The sequence below is a fragment of the Castor canadensis genome, chromosome 19 (assembly GCF_047511655.1).
Source record: "Castor canadensis chromosome 19, mCasCan1.hap1v2, whole genome shotgun sequence".
NCBI classification, from domain to species: Eukaryota; Metazoa; Chordata; class Mammalia; order Rodentia; family Castoridae; genus Castor; species Castor canadensis.
In genome coordinates this window covers 8,919,885-8,934,588 of record NC_133404.1, presented here as the reverse complement: position 1 = coordinate 8,934,588, position 14,704 = coordinate 8,919,885, and the positions used below count along the sequence as shown (strand labels likewise).

The 14,704-nt window shown below is 47.1% G+C and overlaps 1 protein-coding gene across 1 annotated transcript; it reads right to left on the bottom strand.

The window, feature by feature from the left end:
• Positions 1–2,792: 2,792 nt before the first annotated feature.
• Positions 2,793–12,413, bottom strand: Tmed3 (transmembrane p24 trafficking protein 3). The gene is made up of 3 exons (XM_020186426.2): positions 12,134–12,413; positions 9,713–9,961; positions 2,793–3,607 (listed from the first exon to the last, which is right to left on the bottom strand). The coding sequence occupies exons 1-3, from the start codon at positions 12,296–12,298 to the stop codon at positions 3,371–3,373; spliced, it is 651 nt and encodes a 216-aa protein (XP_020042015.1). The 5' UTR covers positions 12,299–12,413; the 3' UTR covers positions 2,793–3,370.
• Positions 12,414–14,704: the final 2,291 nt, after the last annotated feature.

The window sequence follows — 14,704 nt, the reverse complement described above, 5'->3', positions numbered from 1 at the left end:
TTCCCCTTCTTTCTTACTATCTTGAGGAAAATTTAATGGAGGGACTATTTACAAAGGTCAGGTAAGGTGAAGAGAGCAACAAATGTAAGATTAAGGTAAAGACCACGAGTGGCAAAATGGAACAGCTGGTCTTAATTAAACTGGAAATCAGGGCCACTCCCCAGGCAGCGTGATCATTCAGCAGCCCCTCTGAATTTGAATTTGTGGAGGAAAAAGTTTTAATAATAAAAAATTTCCTCTGCATTTCTGGAAACTCCTCTAGCTATCTGATTCTAGCTTTATCTTTGAACTACTTTTACCACTATGTGTTTTCTCCACATAGCACATTCTTCTGGGTTACCAATTCTAGCCTGGTTCAATCTCTGATCTATTTCAGCCCTGTAAAAATGTGTCTGTTCTTTGAATTCTTTTTTGAATCATTCTGACATCTGGCTCCCTCACTCACTAACAAGTGAAATAAAATCTTTAGCATATGTTCATCTGGTCTGCACAAAGCTGATAATTTTATTATATTTTGAAAAATTAAAGCAAATATTCCCTCCTCCCAGGGTGGGGGGTTATCCTGTGCAGGGTATCTGACAACAAAGTTGCCTGGGCCTTGAGTATTACAGCTCTCATACCGCACATAGCTTTTTGACTGCCAGACAGTTATACCACGAGGTAGCCAGAATCAGAACCACATCTCAACCCTTGGTCTTTGGGACTAGGCCCAGCTTGTCCATCCAGATTCCTAACTGCTTTACAGAGAATTTCCCTGCAGAAACTCCACTGACTTTCTTAAAATCTACAGTATGCAGCAAGCCATACTCCACCAGTTTTTATAGGCCCCTCCTTAAGAATTCTGCATCTCAATGGGAGTCAGAGGTCTTCTCTTTTTCCCAGGGGGATTTTCACATGCCTGGATAAGCTTATAGATGTGCCCCTTAACTCTGTCAGTAGCATCCAGGACTCAAATTCAAAGGAATTTTCCTGTGAGCCCATGGACCAGTGAGACCTAATTTTATTCACCAATGCCCTAAGTGCCTGTCCGGTCACAATCCTGCCTTCTGTCCATTTCACGGGTGAGGCAAGTTCAGTACTTGCCCACAATGACACAATTCGTTTGTGGATTCAAATCTGGCAGGGTCAGATTCAACTCAGTATTTTCTACTTAAATGCCAATGCTGAACCTTTGTCACTGAGATGCCCAGACATCAAAGGAGAGCAAGAGGCTCCTAGGGAACAAAGCAAAGCAGCATCTTCTTTTTCTTCAATATCTCAAGTGAACTTGAGAAACCATAAAACTGCACACATTTTTAAACTTACATCTAAAACTTTTCATGATGAATGCAGTTACAAAGGAAATAATTTCTGCCATTTTTTTAAACATTAGTTTTTAAGTTACACTACTATTAAAATGCATTCAATGGGTACTTATCAAAATGACTTGATATCCATCACCTATAAATGCATGCTCAGAAATTTCCCTTAACTTCATACCTCCATTTCATCTCTCCTATACAACCACATTTATTTGTTTGAAATTCTTATATTGAGTACTCTACTTCTCTACTTACATCTTTAATTTTAAATTTTGCCTCATGCTGCAGTTATAAAGCTCCTAGTATTAAAAAATATCTTCTGGATTGGGTATCATCTTAATTGTTACTAGTACATAATTGATCAAAATGAATACTTAAATAATACACACAGAAAGCAAATTTTATTGTAAACATTATTTCCTAACTCAATGCATGGGGCAGGATTTTTCTCCCCGTAGTCTGTTTTTCTGGATGAATGATTATAAGGTTATATAAATAAAACAGGAGCTACCAGTAATTTCTATTCTCTTTTTTTCTTTCAGGTTGGAAGAGATTTGTTTCTATAAAAAGCAAAAGTGATATGAGTTTTATTAGGCAATGTCCTTAATAGTGATTGATAAACGTCACGCTCAGGGTGGTGGCTGGGGGGTAGCTGGCAAAGGAGCTCAAGGACAAGCAGCTAGGGAGCTTGTATGAAGTACAGGTGGAGCTCAGGAGAGTCAGGCAGGAGGACCAATTGTTCAAGGCCAGCCTGGGCTAGCAAGACCGTATCCCGAAAAAATAAGAAAGAAGATATAGGTTATGTTTTTAGGTAGCAAATACAGATTTGCTGCAGTTTTTCAATCTGCCCTGGACATAGTTCATGAATAATCTTTTATCCATGCCTAGTGCTCAACTTTAAAACAGTAGACAGGAGAGAAACATTCTTGTAATCAAGTTAAATCAGGATGTTCGCAAGGTAGCTTTTTAAAAGGATTATTTTGTTCCCTTTCCTACAACGCATTAACACCTGCAAGGCAGCTTGAGATTTCAGCGTTCTTGGTAGCTTTCCTTTAGACAACAGGTTCCCTCTAGATCTGCTACGTGGACACTCAATGCAATAATTTCTTTCTAATGAGCAGAGGGAGCTAAGCCAGTGAGATGGTGCCATCCTGGAGAGTGGTCAAGGAACATTCCACTGATGACAGGACACTGGTCAGCAGGAAATGACAGAGGTCATGCAGATAGCAGAGCCAGGGGAAAAAACACATTAGCAGAGACAATTTGCACAGCCAGGTGAGTGACAGGAACAGAAAGGGGACTTTCTACTTCCCCATTTCCATCACCTGGGAGGAGGGTGACTTACTGGCCCCTCCACATCTCTGGACTTAGCACCCACACACAGCTCTCGGTCATACCTTGCTCCGTTGTACTGCATTTATATACATACCCATGCTCCCCATTAAGCTGTGAGCTCTTTTAGGGCAAAAAATGAAGGCACACATCTCCAGGTGCTTGTAGTTAGATTTTATTAGCCACAGTTCACCTCCTAGGAGATGTACAACTAACCAAGGGCACCCAATCACTATTCGGGGCCTGCAAACATGGCTGATACCATTGCTTCCCTGAGGTGGGCATGGTTTCCTCAGGTACAGAGTCCTGAGGGAGAACTGGGAAATCCTTTGTTTTCCACGAGGAAGAGGACACAAAAGCCAAATGACCCCCCAGGTATCATGGAGCAGAGGCAGAGCCCTAAACTGCCCCAGAGGCCTAGGCACTTGGTGTTCCTCCTACAGCTAGCTGCCCACCTGTCCTCCCACAGTGGCCAATCCCTAGTGTGACTGTAAACATTTTTTGGTCAATGTCCACACATAATGCAATCAGATGCCTTCTGATGACTGGGTTCGGTGAGCTTTAGCTGCTGGGGTGCAAGGACCAGGCGGTGCATGAATGGCAGGGTGCTGCCACACCAGCACAACGCACTGTGCTTTCCCTGCAGCTCTGCCTCCACCCTGGGTTGCCTGCCTACCCCCAGCCCTGCAGGAGCCAGGACCTAGAGGTATGAGGGGGTCCTGGTGCAGGGCACCTAGCTAGGAATGCACTGCCCTACTGATGGGCCGTTTTTCTGTGAAGAAGCTTTTCAGCAGCAGCACCTGACTGAAGCTGACCACAAACAGGGCAACTGTCTCGCCGACAGACCAGTAAGAGACTCGGCTATTCAGATCTTCTGCTCGGGCTCGGTCCTGAGCCTCTCGAAGTCGGTAATGTGTCTGAGAGTCGATTACCGTCTTCAGAGCCTCATGGATGGTCACACATGCTGACTCCATCTGGGCAGGAAGAGAAAAGCCGTCATGTTGCTAACCCTGAGACAGGCATAGTGGAATCCAGCCAACACTGTCATCAACATCTCAGGTAAAACATCTATGGGGGGCTACCTAAGTGTCTGTGCCAAGACCTTATGTGCTACTATTTAATCCTAGGGATAAGCCTGAGGATCAGAGAGTAAGCGGCTGGCCCAGTCACACAGGTAGTATGTGGCAGAGTCACATTTGACTCAACTCTCCTGAGTCTATGTACGCAAGCCCACTTCTCTAAATCAATCCTCACAGTGCTGACAATGCTCACATCCTCACGGTTAAGGAGGCTGATGGACTGCTTGTCCCATATATAGATGAGGGAACTGAGGCTCAAGGAGCCTACATGAACCAGCCAAGGAGCTGTGCTGGATGCTGAATCTATTGCTCATTCTACTGTCTAGTTGACACCTGCAGTTTTATGTATAAACATAAACATGCACTTCTCGTGTACATAAACACACGCGTACATACAAACACACGCAAAGACATACACATGCATATAAATACGCACACATTCTCATGGGCAACACATACTACCTCACAGCTTCTTGTATCTTCTAAAATATTCTGTGAGACAGGCAGAACTCTGGAAAGGCCCCCTCCCACCACCACCCAAGTCCTGCTCTGCTCCCAAGAATCTTGGGCATGTATGGTTAGTTGCCACTCATGTGGCTGTGCTGTCACTTGGCACCGTGGCCCTTAAGACAGGGAGAGATTACCACTGGCTTGATCTACTCACACAAGCCCTCAAAGCACAGGTTGCAGAGAAGCAGACCTGCAAGGTCCAGGAAAAGGCCTCCAGGGGCTCAGAGCACAACAGTTGGCAATGAAATGGGACTTCTGTCCTAAGACTGCCCAGAACTGAATCCCACCAACAACCTGAACGAGTGTGAAAACAGATGCTTCCCCAGCCTGCCAGGCAACAGTAATACCTGGCCAATGCCTCCATTTCAGCCCAGAGAGCCTGAGCAGAGGATGGCAGAACTGCCCAGACACACAGCCCACGGAGCTGTGAGATGAAGATGGGTGCTTATTCAGCCGCTATGTTTGTGGGAGTCAGTTACTCAGCAATAGACAACTAACGCATTAGGATGTGGAAGACCACCAGTTCTTACTCAAGAGGCAACCTCTAAAACACCAGCACATCTAAAGCCAGCAAGTCCTATCTCAACAGTGAGTTCTGAGGCTACAGACATTCATAAGCATTTACCAGATGCTTGCTGCAGCTTCCACACTCCAAAGGCAAACTATTTCCAAAGCAAAGCATGAGAAGCTAGAGGAGATGGAGTTATCATGTAATCTCCCTCTCCAAAAACCCTTGTTTCTCTAGCACACTGAACCCTTTACAGGAGGCAAATGGGAATCTGACCAAAACATGGTGCTGCCCTCTAAGAGCTAAACAGGATGACATTAGAACAACAGCTCCCCTCTAACCCCTACACATCTTCTGTCTGTCTGACATGTGGTCTATCTCCTGAGCTCTAGGTTTCCTGTGCCCATGGTGGCTCAGCCTCTCATTCTGATCCATGGATAGAAAGGTGACAAGGATTTGTGGATCAGATGGAACTGGTGGAGGTGACCTGGGCACCAGTTCAAGGAGAACCCAGTGAAGAATGAGTCTGTTTGTGCTTCAGTCTGTCCCAGAGGCTACCTTAACTCTGCTTTCTTAGTGACTTCTATCATGTCTGAGTATCTCAGCTACATACACACTTATCTTGTGTCATCAGCACCAGGCTTCGCTACCTTCCCACATTTGTTAAGGAAGCTGTATGCACACATATTTGACACTGAAAAAAGAACAAGTCATCCAAGAATGTTTCTTGACATCAAGAAGTTGATTCATGGACAAGCACAGTAGCTCATGCCTATAGTCCTAGCTACTTGGGAGGAAGAAAAAGCATAAATAGGAAGATCATGGTCCAGACTGGCCTAGGTATAAACAGCAGCACCCCATCTGAAAAAATTACTAAAGCAAAAAGGGATAGGGGGCATGGCTCAAGTGGCAGAGTGCCCGCCTAGCAAACATGAGGCCTTGAGTTCAAATCCCAGTACTGCCAAAAGAAAAAAAAAATTGATTCCCAAGTGTCAGTCACCAGCAGAGGCCTCTCAGCACAGACCTCCAATGCTGGGGACAATGGTGGCATTTTAGGCTTGCTCCACCTCACTTTTCTCTTGATACTTCCAGGGTTCATGTCCTCTGGAGGAATAGGAAGCTGGCCTGGGAAGAAACTAGGTGACAGGGTGAAGTCATGCTTAACCTAACTATGCAAACCCATGTCAAAGTTGACTCAAGTATGATATTTCTAGAGCCTCCCCATGCTCCCTTCCAGGTTCTGCCTGTGACCATGAACATGGAGCCTTGGCAAGTCAAATCAGTTGTGTTTACATCACCCTGAAGGTCATTAGATCACTTACTGAAGGTGGGGCTGAGGCACTCAGGAGACCTGTAAAGTGAGGCTACAAGGATTTAAAATCATGCTTAGTTTTCTTTCATAGCTCAAAACTCCATTCATTCATCCAAGCTTTTACGAACTGCCTACTTGTCTTTGAGGCCAGCCCTGTGCTAAGGCTCTGGAAACAATAAAAGCCAACACAGACTTGGACCTCAGAAAGTTCACAATTGAAAGGAAAAATAAATGAAGTGTAATACAGAGTACAAAGAGCAAACCACAGGGGAGTGCAGTTATTATGGGGCTCTAGGAACAGGAATGGTGGGGTGAGAATTCCACGTGAACAGGATCTGCCTGTGGTAGCCATGAGGTAGAACGGGGTGCACGAAAACCAGCTAGAAAACCTCAGGTTGCTGCAATCAAGAAGACAAGTCCTCAATTAAGGTCAAAATGGTGGGGAAGCATGAATTTGGGGGAGACTTAGGGTTATGAAATCAGAGAACTTAGTAACAGAAGTTAGAAGTCACTCTTTTTTGGGTGGGAAAGGGGGAGATCCTGGGGTTTGAGCTCAGGGCCCTGCACTTGCAAGGCAGGCACTCTACCACTTAAGCCATGGCCCCAGCCCTTTTTTGCTTATCCTTCAGAGTCTCAACTTTCTGCCCAGGAGCCGGCCTTGGACCATGATCCAAAGGAAGTCATTCCTAACATTAGTAAGAGGAATAAACATACACACACATTATGGGGTTTCAGTAGTGTAGTAGTTATCACGTTCTCCTAACACACACACACACACACACACACACACACACACACACACACACACACACACACACACACACACTTTACTTATATCATTCTATAGGGACTTTGTTTTTAAACACTAGGAAAGGGCTCTTTTGGTTTTCCAGGTTAGAAATCCATTCTCCAAGTTTATTTCTGTCACAACCACATTCAGAAACTCACAATGTACACTGCACTCACTTAATTGGAGCCCCTTGGACCCAGGACACTGGTCTGGGAACTCAGTGGTGCTGGTCCACTACTTCTTATTCTATCACCTTGGGGACCAACCCTTTAGCTCATGAACCTTTGGGGAACAAACCATATCTAAACCTGGCACGAGTCCCACAAGAGCCCCAAAGCAATATATCGCCAAGAATCTCAGATACTGCCAGGGGCCAGTTGCTCAGGCCTGTAATCCTAGCTACTCAGGAGGCAGAGATCAGGAGGATCGCAGTTCAAAGCCAGCCAGGGCAAATAGTTCCATTTCAAGACCCTAGCTTGAAAAAACCCATCACAAAAAAGGGCTGGTGGGGTGGCTTAAGGTGTAGACCCTGAGTTCAAGCCCCAGTACAACCAAAATAAAAATCCCAAATACTTGGAAGCATCCCCTTGCCATAAGCATCCCCATCTGCTGGGATCTTCCTTTAGTGCCAGTCTGAAAGAAACCTCTTCAGCTTGTTACCATAAGAGTTCAGCTGGACAATCCCTCCAGCCTGCTTCTGTTGGGGACATGAGACAGTAGATAATGGCTACAAGGAGATTCATGCCACATAAAGTAAAAATGGGTCAGCGAGAATAAAAGCCAGACCCTGGACAATTCAACTGCTCTTCTCTTCATCTGGGAGGTCCTTCCTCCTCCTTTACAAATGTCTAGTCTTCACGTTTCTACTCTTTCTTTTGCTGTTGTTCAGTTTTCGTTTGGGTTCTTTTTTTGTTTGTTTTTGAGACAGTTTTGCTATGCAGCCCAGGCTGGCCGCAAAGCTGCGATCATCCCTCCCCAGCCTCCTGAGTGCTAGTGTTACAGGTGTGTGCCACCACTCCTGGCCTCACATTTTCACTCTTAAGCTAAAACTTTCCCAATGAAGGTTTCCTGACTTGCCAGGGGGAATTCGCAGTTCTCTCCACACCCTTCAATCCAGCTCTGACCACAGCACCCTGTGGCTAACTAGCTGGTAGGGTTGCTCTCTTCTGACACAGAAGCAGTGTCATCTATTCTAGTGCTTCCACTACGAGTGGCCCAGGATTCAGATCACATGGACACCCACCACTGGTGAGCAAGAGCCCTCCGAGGCAAACACAAAAGGACCCTGGTGTAAGGAAGAGGAGTCAGGGCTACAGAAATAGAAAGAATGCCTATTTTGAGACTGAGCAAGAGCAAAGAAGAGGTTCAAAGTGGTGAGAAAAAGGAAGCCTAAGTCACTCTTCCCCTAAAAAGGAACCAAACTCGAATGCTCAGGTTCCAGGAAAGAACTTTCCTACTAACCTGACTCATTAAGTATTTTCTCTTACCAATGCCCCACCCCACTGGTTCAAAGTAAGTCCTTAAGCTCGAGCTTTCAAGATCTTCCAAACAGAGGCGTTTCGTCAGTGACCAACAGAACGCTCAAGAATATCAGGTGCAAAATGTCTTACATCCAATCCGTGCCTTCAGCTGAATATTCTCAAGGAGGTCAGGCTGCCCAGCTCCAACCAACCCATGGCAATCCAATGGAAGTTTCCATGCATGGCCATTGGCCACTGAGTACCATACACCACTACAGTGCAAATGAGGAAGTGAATTTTTAATTTAATTTTAATTAAGTAGCCAAGTGTAGAGAGTGGCTACTGTGCTGGACAATGCCGCTCTATCCTCCAACTCCTTAGGGAAGGAGGGAGACTGGGCAGCCCACAGGATTTGATGAGTGTGCCCAAAGCCACAGAGGAACAGAGCACAGGGCCACCCTGGAGGGCCAGAAGGTAACCTGGACTCCTTAAAGACTCAAGATGCTGTAGCTTTGTTTCTGGAACGAGTGCAGCCACAGGTAGTTGTTCTCGTTTTACAGGTTTACTGGGCCATGATAATCAGTCACATGACAAATACTTGGTGAGCTTTCGGTGCCATGCCTCATGTACTGGGGAACCAAGAATACAAAGGTAAAATACCAGTCCTGGCCTGCAGGAAGCCTCCAACTTGCATGTGGAAGGGAATGAGGCACTTAAATAGCAGGAGGGAGGAATGGTGAAGGAGGCCTGACCTCCAAAAATGTCCTGTTTCTCTTCTACAGTGGAGTTGCTACTCAGAGGTGGCTGCTCACCCAGGACTGTATTTGCCAGCATTCCTATCATCCAAATTTTCCACATGATGGATGCTCACCTGTGGGACAGGAGCAGAAGTGGAATGTGTGACTATGGGCCCAGGCTTTTACAAAGCAAGCGGGCCTTTCTCACTCTCTCCTTTTGGTGGCAAAAGACTCTGAAGCCCCCAGGAAAAGCAGAGAGATGATGAGAAAGAAAGAGCCTATATTCCTGAGTCACACCATGGAAGAAAGAACTTCTCTAGATCATCTTGAGTGAGAAAACTTCAACTGTGTTGAGCCACTGACATTTATTTGTCATAGCATGTTGTGTTATCCTCACCAATATACCACATAAAGTAGGACTTTGGTCTTTATGATAAAGGCAAATCACATAAGCAAAAAGGCACATGACATAGACTTTGAAAGGGGAGCTGTGTCAAAGAAAGACTACATGGGAATGAGTAGAGATAGAAATAACAGATACCACAGGATCTGGTTAAAGAACAGAAAGGAAGGAGACCAGTGACCATGAGGGCCAGACAGTGACTCTGCTCATTAGCTGAGACAGGGACATGCTAGAGGAGTGGGGGGTTCCACCAAGCCTGTAACTGCTAATGTCCACTCACCTGGGTGAGAGCTGTGACCTTATTCCCCATGTCTGGGAGAATAGGGGGCTCGTCGCCCATTTGGAAGTCAAAGTAGACGGTCTTGTGAGAGAAGGTGGAAAACTCATTACTGAAGCAAAACTGATAAACGCCCTTGACCTCGGTCCGGTACGTGAAGCTGTCATACTGCTTCTTGGTCTCCCGGTAGACGATGTTTCCCAGTGGGTCCTCCACATAGCAATCAACATCGTAGTGGCCTCCAGTGATGACCTAACAGTCACAAAAAGTCTTCCGTTACTAGAGAGACCACCAACACTTACTAAATGTCAACCACACACTGCAACCAGTCTCTATAAACATTGCTGTCACTTAACTTTCACAACCTTCCAAGGCAGGTGCCATGACACTTCTCATTTTGCTGAGCCTGAGTGAGGTTAAGTGAACTGACCATGGTCACTCTGCTTAAAAGTGCCAGGACTAAGACTGGTATCCATGTTTGCCTGACACCAAAGGCTTTGCTCAGCAGGACTACAATGAGCCTAACACCTCTCACTTTACAGAAGAGGAAACTGAAGCTCCAGGGTTAAATGAATTTTCTAAGGTTGCAAGACAGAAAATAGTTGGGCTGTGATTTGGCCTAAGGGTTGCTTGGCTCCATCTCCCCAACACTTAGCCACTGCCTTCTTCTGCAGCACCAGTGACCACTCCCCAAAATAACTCTCTTCATAGGATGGGGCTACAGGGCTCTCAGAAGGAAGAAAACGAAGGGAGGCACGCCCAGGACACTGCTCCAGAGCAACTAGCTGCCACTACTTCTTTATCTTTGTCCAGTCCCTAACACAAGACATGGAGCAAAGCGCTCTACTCATCAGCTGTGTGACCCTGGTCAGGTTACTCTCTGAGGACATGTCTTCATTTGTAAAGGGGGATAACAGTAGTAATGACCTCATAAGGTGACAATACCATGTGGCATCACGTCAAAAGTAATCAGCGTAACGTCTCACACGGAGCACATACCCTGCACTCACAGTGCACACTGGCCAAGAGGGTGATGATGGAGGGCGTGGGATCTGACCCGGAGCTGCCCAGGGGCAAGAACAGGTGGAGCTCATGCTGCACCTATTGCTTCTCTCTTCCAGTACAAGACAGGAGTCCCAAGTGTCATTCTTGGCTTGTTGAATGGGTAGTAACTTTAATAAAGTTAGTACTGACTGGATGCAAGGAAAAGGCAGATATGGAATGAAGCACTCAGAATCAGTTAGAGGAGGGGGAGAACTCAGGAATCATTTACTTCAAACTCTCCTGTATGCCCAAGAAAAGTAAGACCCACAGAGGGCAAAATCACACAGGTGGTCAATGGCCGTGACCAAGATCCATTAAAGGACACAGTTAATGGCCTTTATCTGTTTCTAAACTTAAAATGTTCTTTTTGTGCGATAAAAGTTACTAGACTTGTTCAGCAAGCTTTGTGGGAAGCAGCAAGCATCCTGTTTCTGGGTGTTTAGACCCACTGAGGACACTCCTACCCTGGTGGTGGCCAGATGGCCTCTCAGGACTCTAGCCACACAACTACCATTGTTTTGTTCCCGTGCTTGGGTAGCCTGTGTTAAGGCAGACACATGTACAATTAGCATGCTGTCCACACAGATGTGAAAGTGGACATACACTGGCTCCAGGCACAGCCTCCTTCAGCGCTCTAACCACAGCAAGGTGCCCCAGTATGCCCCATTCCTACTGCCTGTGCCACCTCATTCATTGAAGGCCTACCAGCATGTGCCCAATCTGCCATCCAACCTTAGATCTGCACACTAAACCTTGGGGACAGACCCCTCACCCAAGGGCTAATCCTGGCAACTGTGAGCCATGAGCTGTCTATGAAGAAAGGAGTGCAGGAGGTGGCTTTCCTGGGGCATATGGCAAGAGACAAATCTTAGGGGTCACGGCCACTGCTTCTTATGAACACTGCCAGGGTTCAACGGCTGCTCTGAGACCTCCTTTCCAAAGCACCCTTTCTCACTACCCTGGCTCACCCCCACTCCAACTGTCAACAAGCCCACTTCCCCTTCCTGCCATCTTTCAACACCTGCGGGGACAGAGGAGGCGGTCTGGCCAGACAGTGCCTAAGTTCAGCTGATGGGTTACGGGCGTTCGTCAGGGTTGCAGTGGCCCAAGAGGAGGTCACTCTGGCCAACTCTGCGGGATGCGGGACCCGCGCCGAGCTTCCACCTGGGCACGCACCTGCGGCGCTGGCCCGTCTCGGGTGGGCTCAGTCTGATGCCGGCATTCGGTCTCACGGGGAGGTCAACCGGTCTCGAGTGATCCATCCATTCCCACCCCCTGCAGCCTCTTTGGCTAATTCGGGCCGCTCCAGTCGGCGGTGCCCAGGGCGCAGGTGAGACCCGGCACGTGGAAGGAGGGGGAGGCTGCCGGGCCCGGCCGCACCTGGTAATCCAGGGAGAACTTCACGCCCTGCTCCACCTCCTCGTGGAAGCACTGCTTGGCGTTGTCCGGCAGCTCGAAGGTGAGCTCGGCGGCCCGCGGCCGCTCGGCGCAGAGCAGGAGCAGCAGCAGCAGCAAGGAGGCGGGCCGCGGGGCCGCGCTGCCCATGGTGCCCTCGGCCCAGTCCGCTGGGCTGCAGCGCTGGCGGGGACCTGGAGGGCCGTGCCGGGACAGACAGACGTGGCGCCACCGTCCGCCGCGCTTCCGGGAGGGCGGGCCGCCCAGTGCGCAGGCGCGCGCCCGGGGCCGGGGGCGGGGCCATTCGCTCGCTGCGCGTGCGCGCTGGCTGGGACGAGGAACCGGAGGCGGGCTTCCCCCACCACCCCGCACAGACCCCCTGCTTTCTATTGCGACTCCGGGGCCCACAGAGCTGAGCGCCACCCCCTCCCGCCGCCGCAGCACGGCGCACTGCGCTTGCACTCCATACCCGCTCTGCAGTCCCTTGTCCCCCAGGCCTCTGGAGAAATCAGTCTTCTTCCATAGAAATGGGTGTGCCCAGACCCAACACGCACAGTAGTTTACGAGGGTTAGGTGGATGAGGATAAGGGAACGCTGGGAACACGTTGACACTCCTCCACCCCTTCCCCGGGTGACGAAGTGTCCCAGAATACGTAAAGCCCCACCCGCACGCCTGCCATGGAAAAACAGACATGCTCGCACAGAAATGGTCTCAGGAAAATGAGAATGAAGTAGCAGGGATTTAGATGTTTTGGCAGTACGGACTGTTTGAAATTCTTTTTTGGACAAAACTGTCACACACACACACACACACACACACACACACACACGTCCCCAAAGCGCTAAGAAGACACAAGTTGATTTACCCACAACCACTATCCTAAGTTTTTTATGTAATTATAACTATAGGGTTTTATGTTCCCTGTAATGCCATAAACAGAAGTGACATTATGGTATTGCTACTCAATGAAGAATTTTTTCATAGATGTGGTGAGTTGATTTCAGTGAGGGATTTTACACTGCGCATATACCTCCATATGAATAAGACTGGCGTTCTCTGCCATCTGATCCAGCTGACCTGATATGTGTGAAGGCAATTTGTAGGCTGTGAAGTAATAACACAGTTACGAGTAAGATGTAGTAGCTCTGTAGTAGACTCGGAAGAAGGTTTATTAGTGTGTCTTGCAGTCCGCTCCTTGTCTCCGTCCTGTTTAACAGTAGTTTTAGTATCCGAAAGAAAGCATGGAAGTAATAATCATATAATCTAGATACATCAAATGGAGGGGGAGGGAAGGTTACATTGGCCAGCTGAAGTGCTAGGCTAAGTCTCATGAAAAGAAGTTTATCCAGGTTAAATATTAAGTCCTGAATGTAAATTCCAAGAAATCACCTGCCTAAATTCAGAACGGGTTGGGAGGAGCACAGCTCAAGTGAGCAAGCAGAGTTATAATCAACAGCAACCTGAATGTAAGACAAGGGAAATGCCTGAGCTAAAAAAAGGAAACTTGAGTTAGACTGGTGAATAAAGAACAGCACTGTTTTGGCACCTGTTGTATGGAAAATATTGTTAAGGAAGGTAAATGTCCCACCTTAACAGGCAATGATCAGGTGGCATCTATTGAACTATTTTAGGAGAGATACTAGCAAAAGAGGAAGGGATAGTCACAAGAAGGTAATTAGGAGGAGACAAGCATAATTAATTGCCAGGAACCCTTCTCAAGCAAGGTAAAGGCAAAGGCAAAAGAATTTAACCTGGGAAAGTAAAAACTTATGAAGAGTTTAGTTTCTCAAGTTTACATAACAATCCTAAGAGCTACCATTTATTTAGCACTAGCAATGACCCCACCACAGAGCCACCTGTTTATACAGTTCATATGCTTTGTAATGCTTAGTGCTCAGCAGCAATCATGCCAAAAAAAGTAGTTTTTCCAATTTGGCAAGGAAGAAACAGAAGCTCAGGAAGTTGAATTAAATAATATGTCTGTCTCTATTAGCTTTTGTTGAGCTTCAATGGTTTAAACCAATGCTGAATTATAATTTCTCATGATTTTGTAGATTAGCTGGGAATTTCAGCATCAGATGGGTTTTCCTGGGCTTGCCCATGCAGCCCACTGTGCTGGTCCAAGATAGCCTCACTTGTATGTCTGGCAGCAAATGCAGGTTGTTGACTGGAGCACCTTGTTTCTCGTCCAAGCATCTCTCACTTCTAGTAGGCTAAGTTGCTTTCTTATGTAACAGGCTCAGGGAAGTATTCCTAGAGGATCAACACAAAAACAGCAAGTCCCCCTAAGACCTAAGCTTCAGAAATTTCCTGACATCACTTCCTCCACATTCTGTTGGTCAGAGCAAGTCCAAAGCTGTCCCACGTTCAAGGAGGGGGGAGAAGAAGACTATATCTCAATGAGCGGAGATGCAAAGTATCATTGCAAAGGAGGAGCCTCCAAGGATGGGAAGAATTTGTGGCTGTTAAACAATCTTCTACATTACCTAGACTCACTCAGTTAAGGCAGGAGTTGAATCCCGACCTGTCCACTTCTGAAGCTATACACTTCCCAC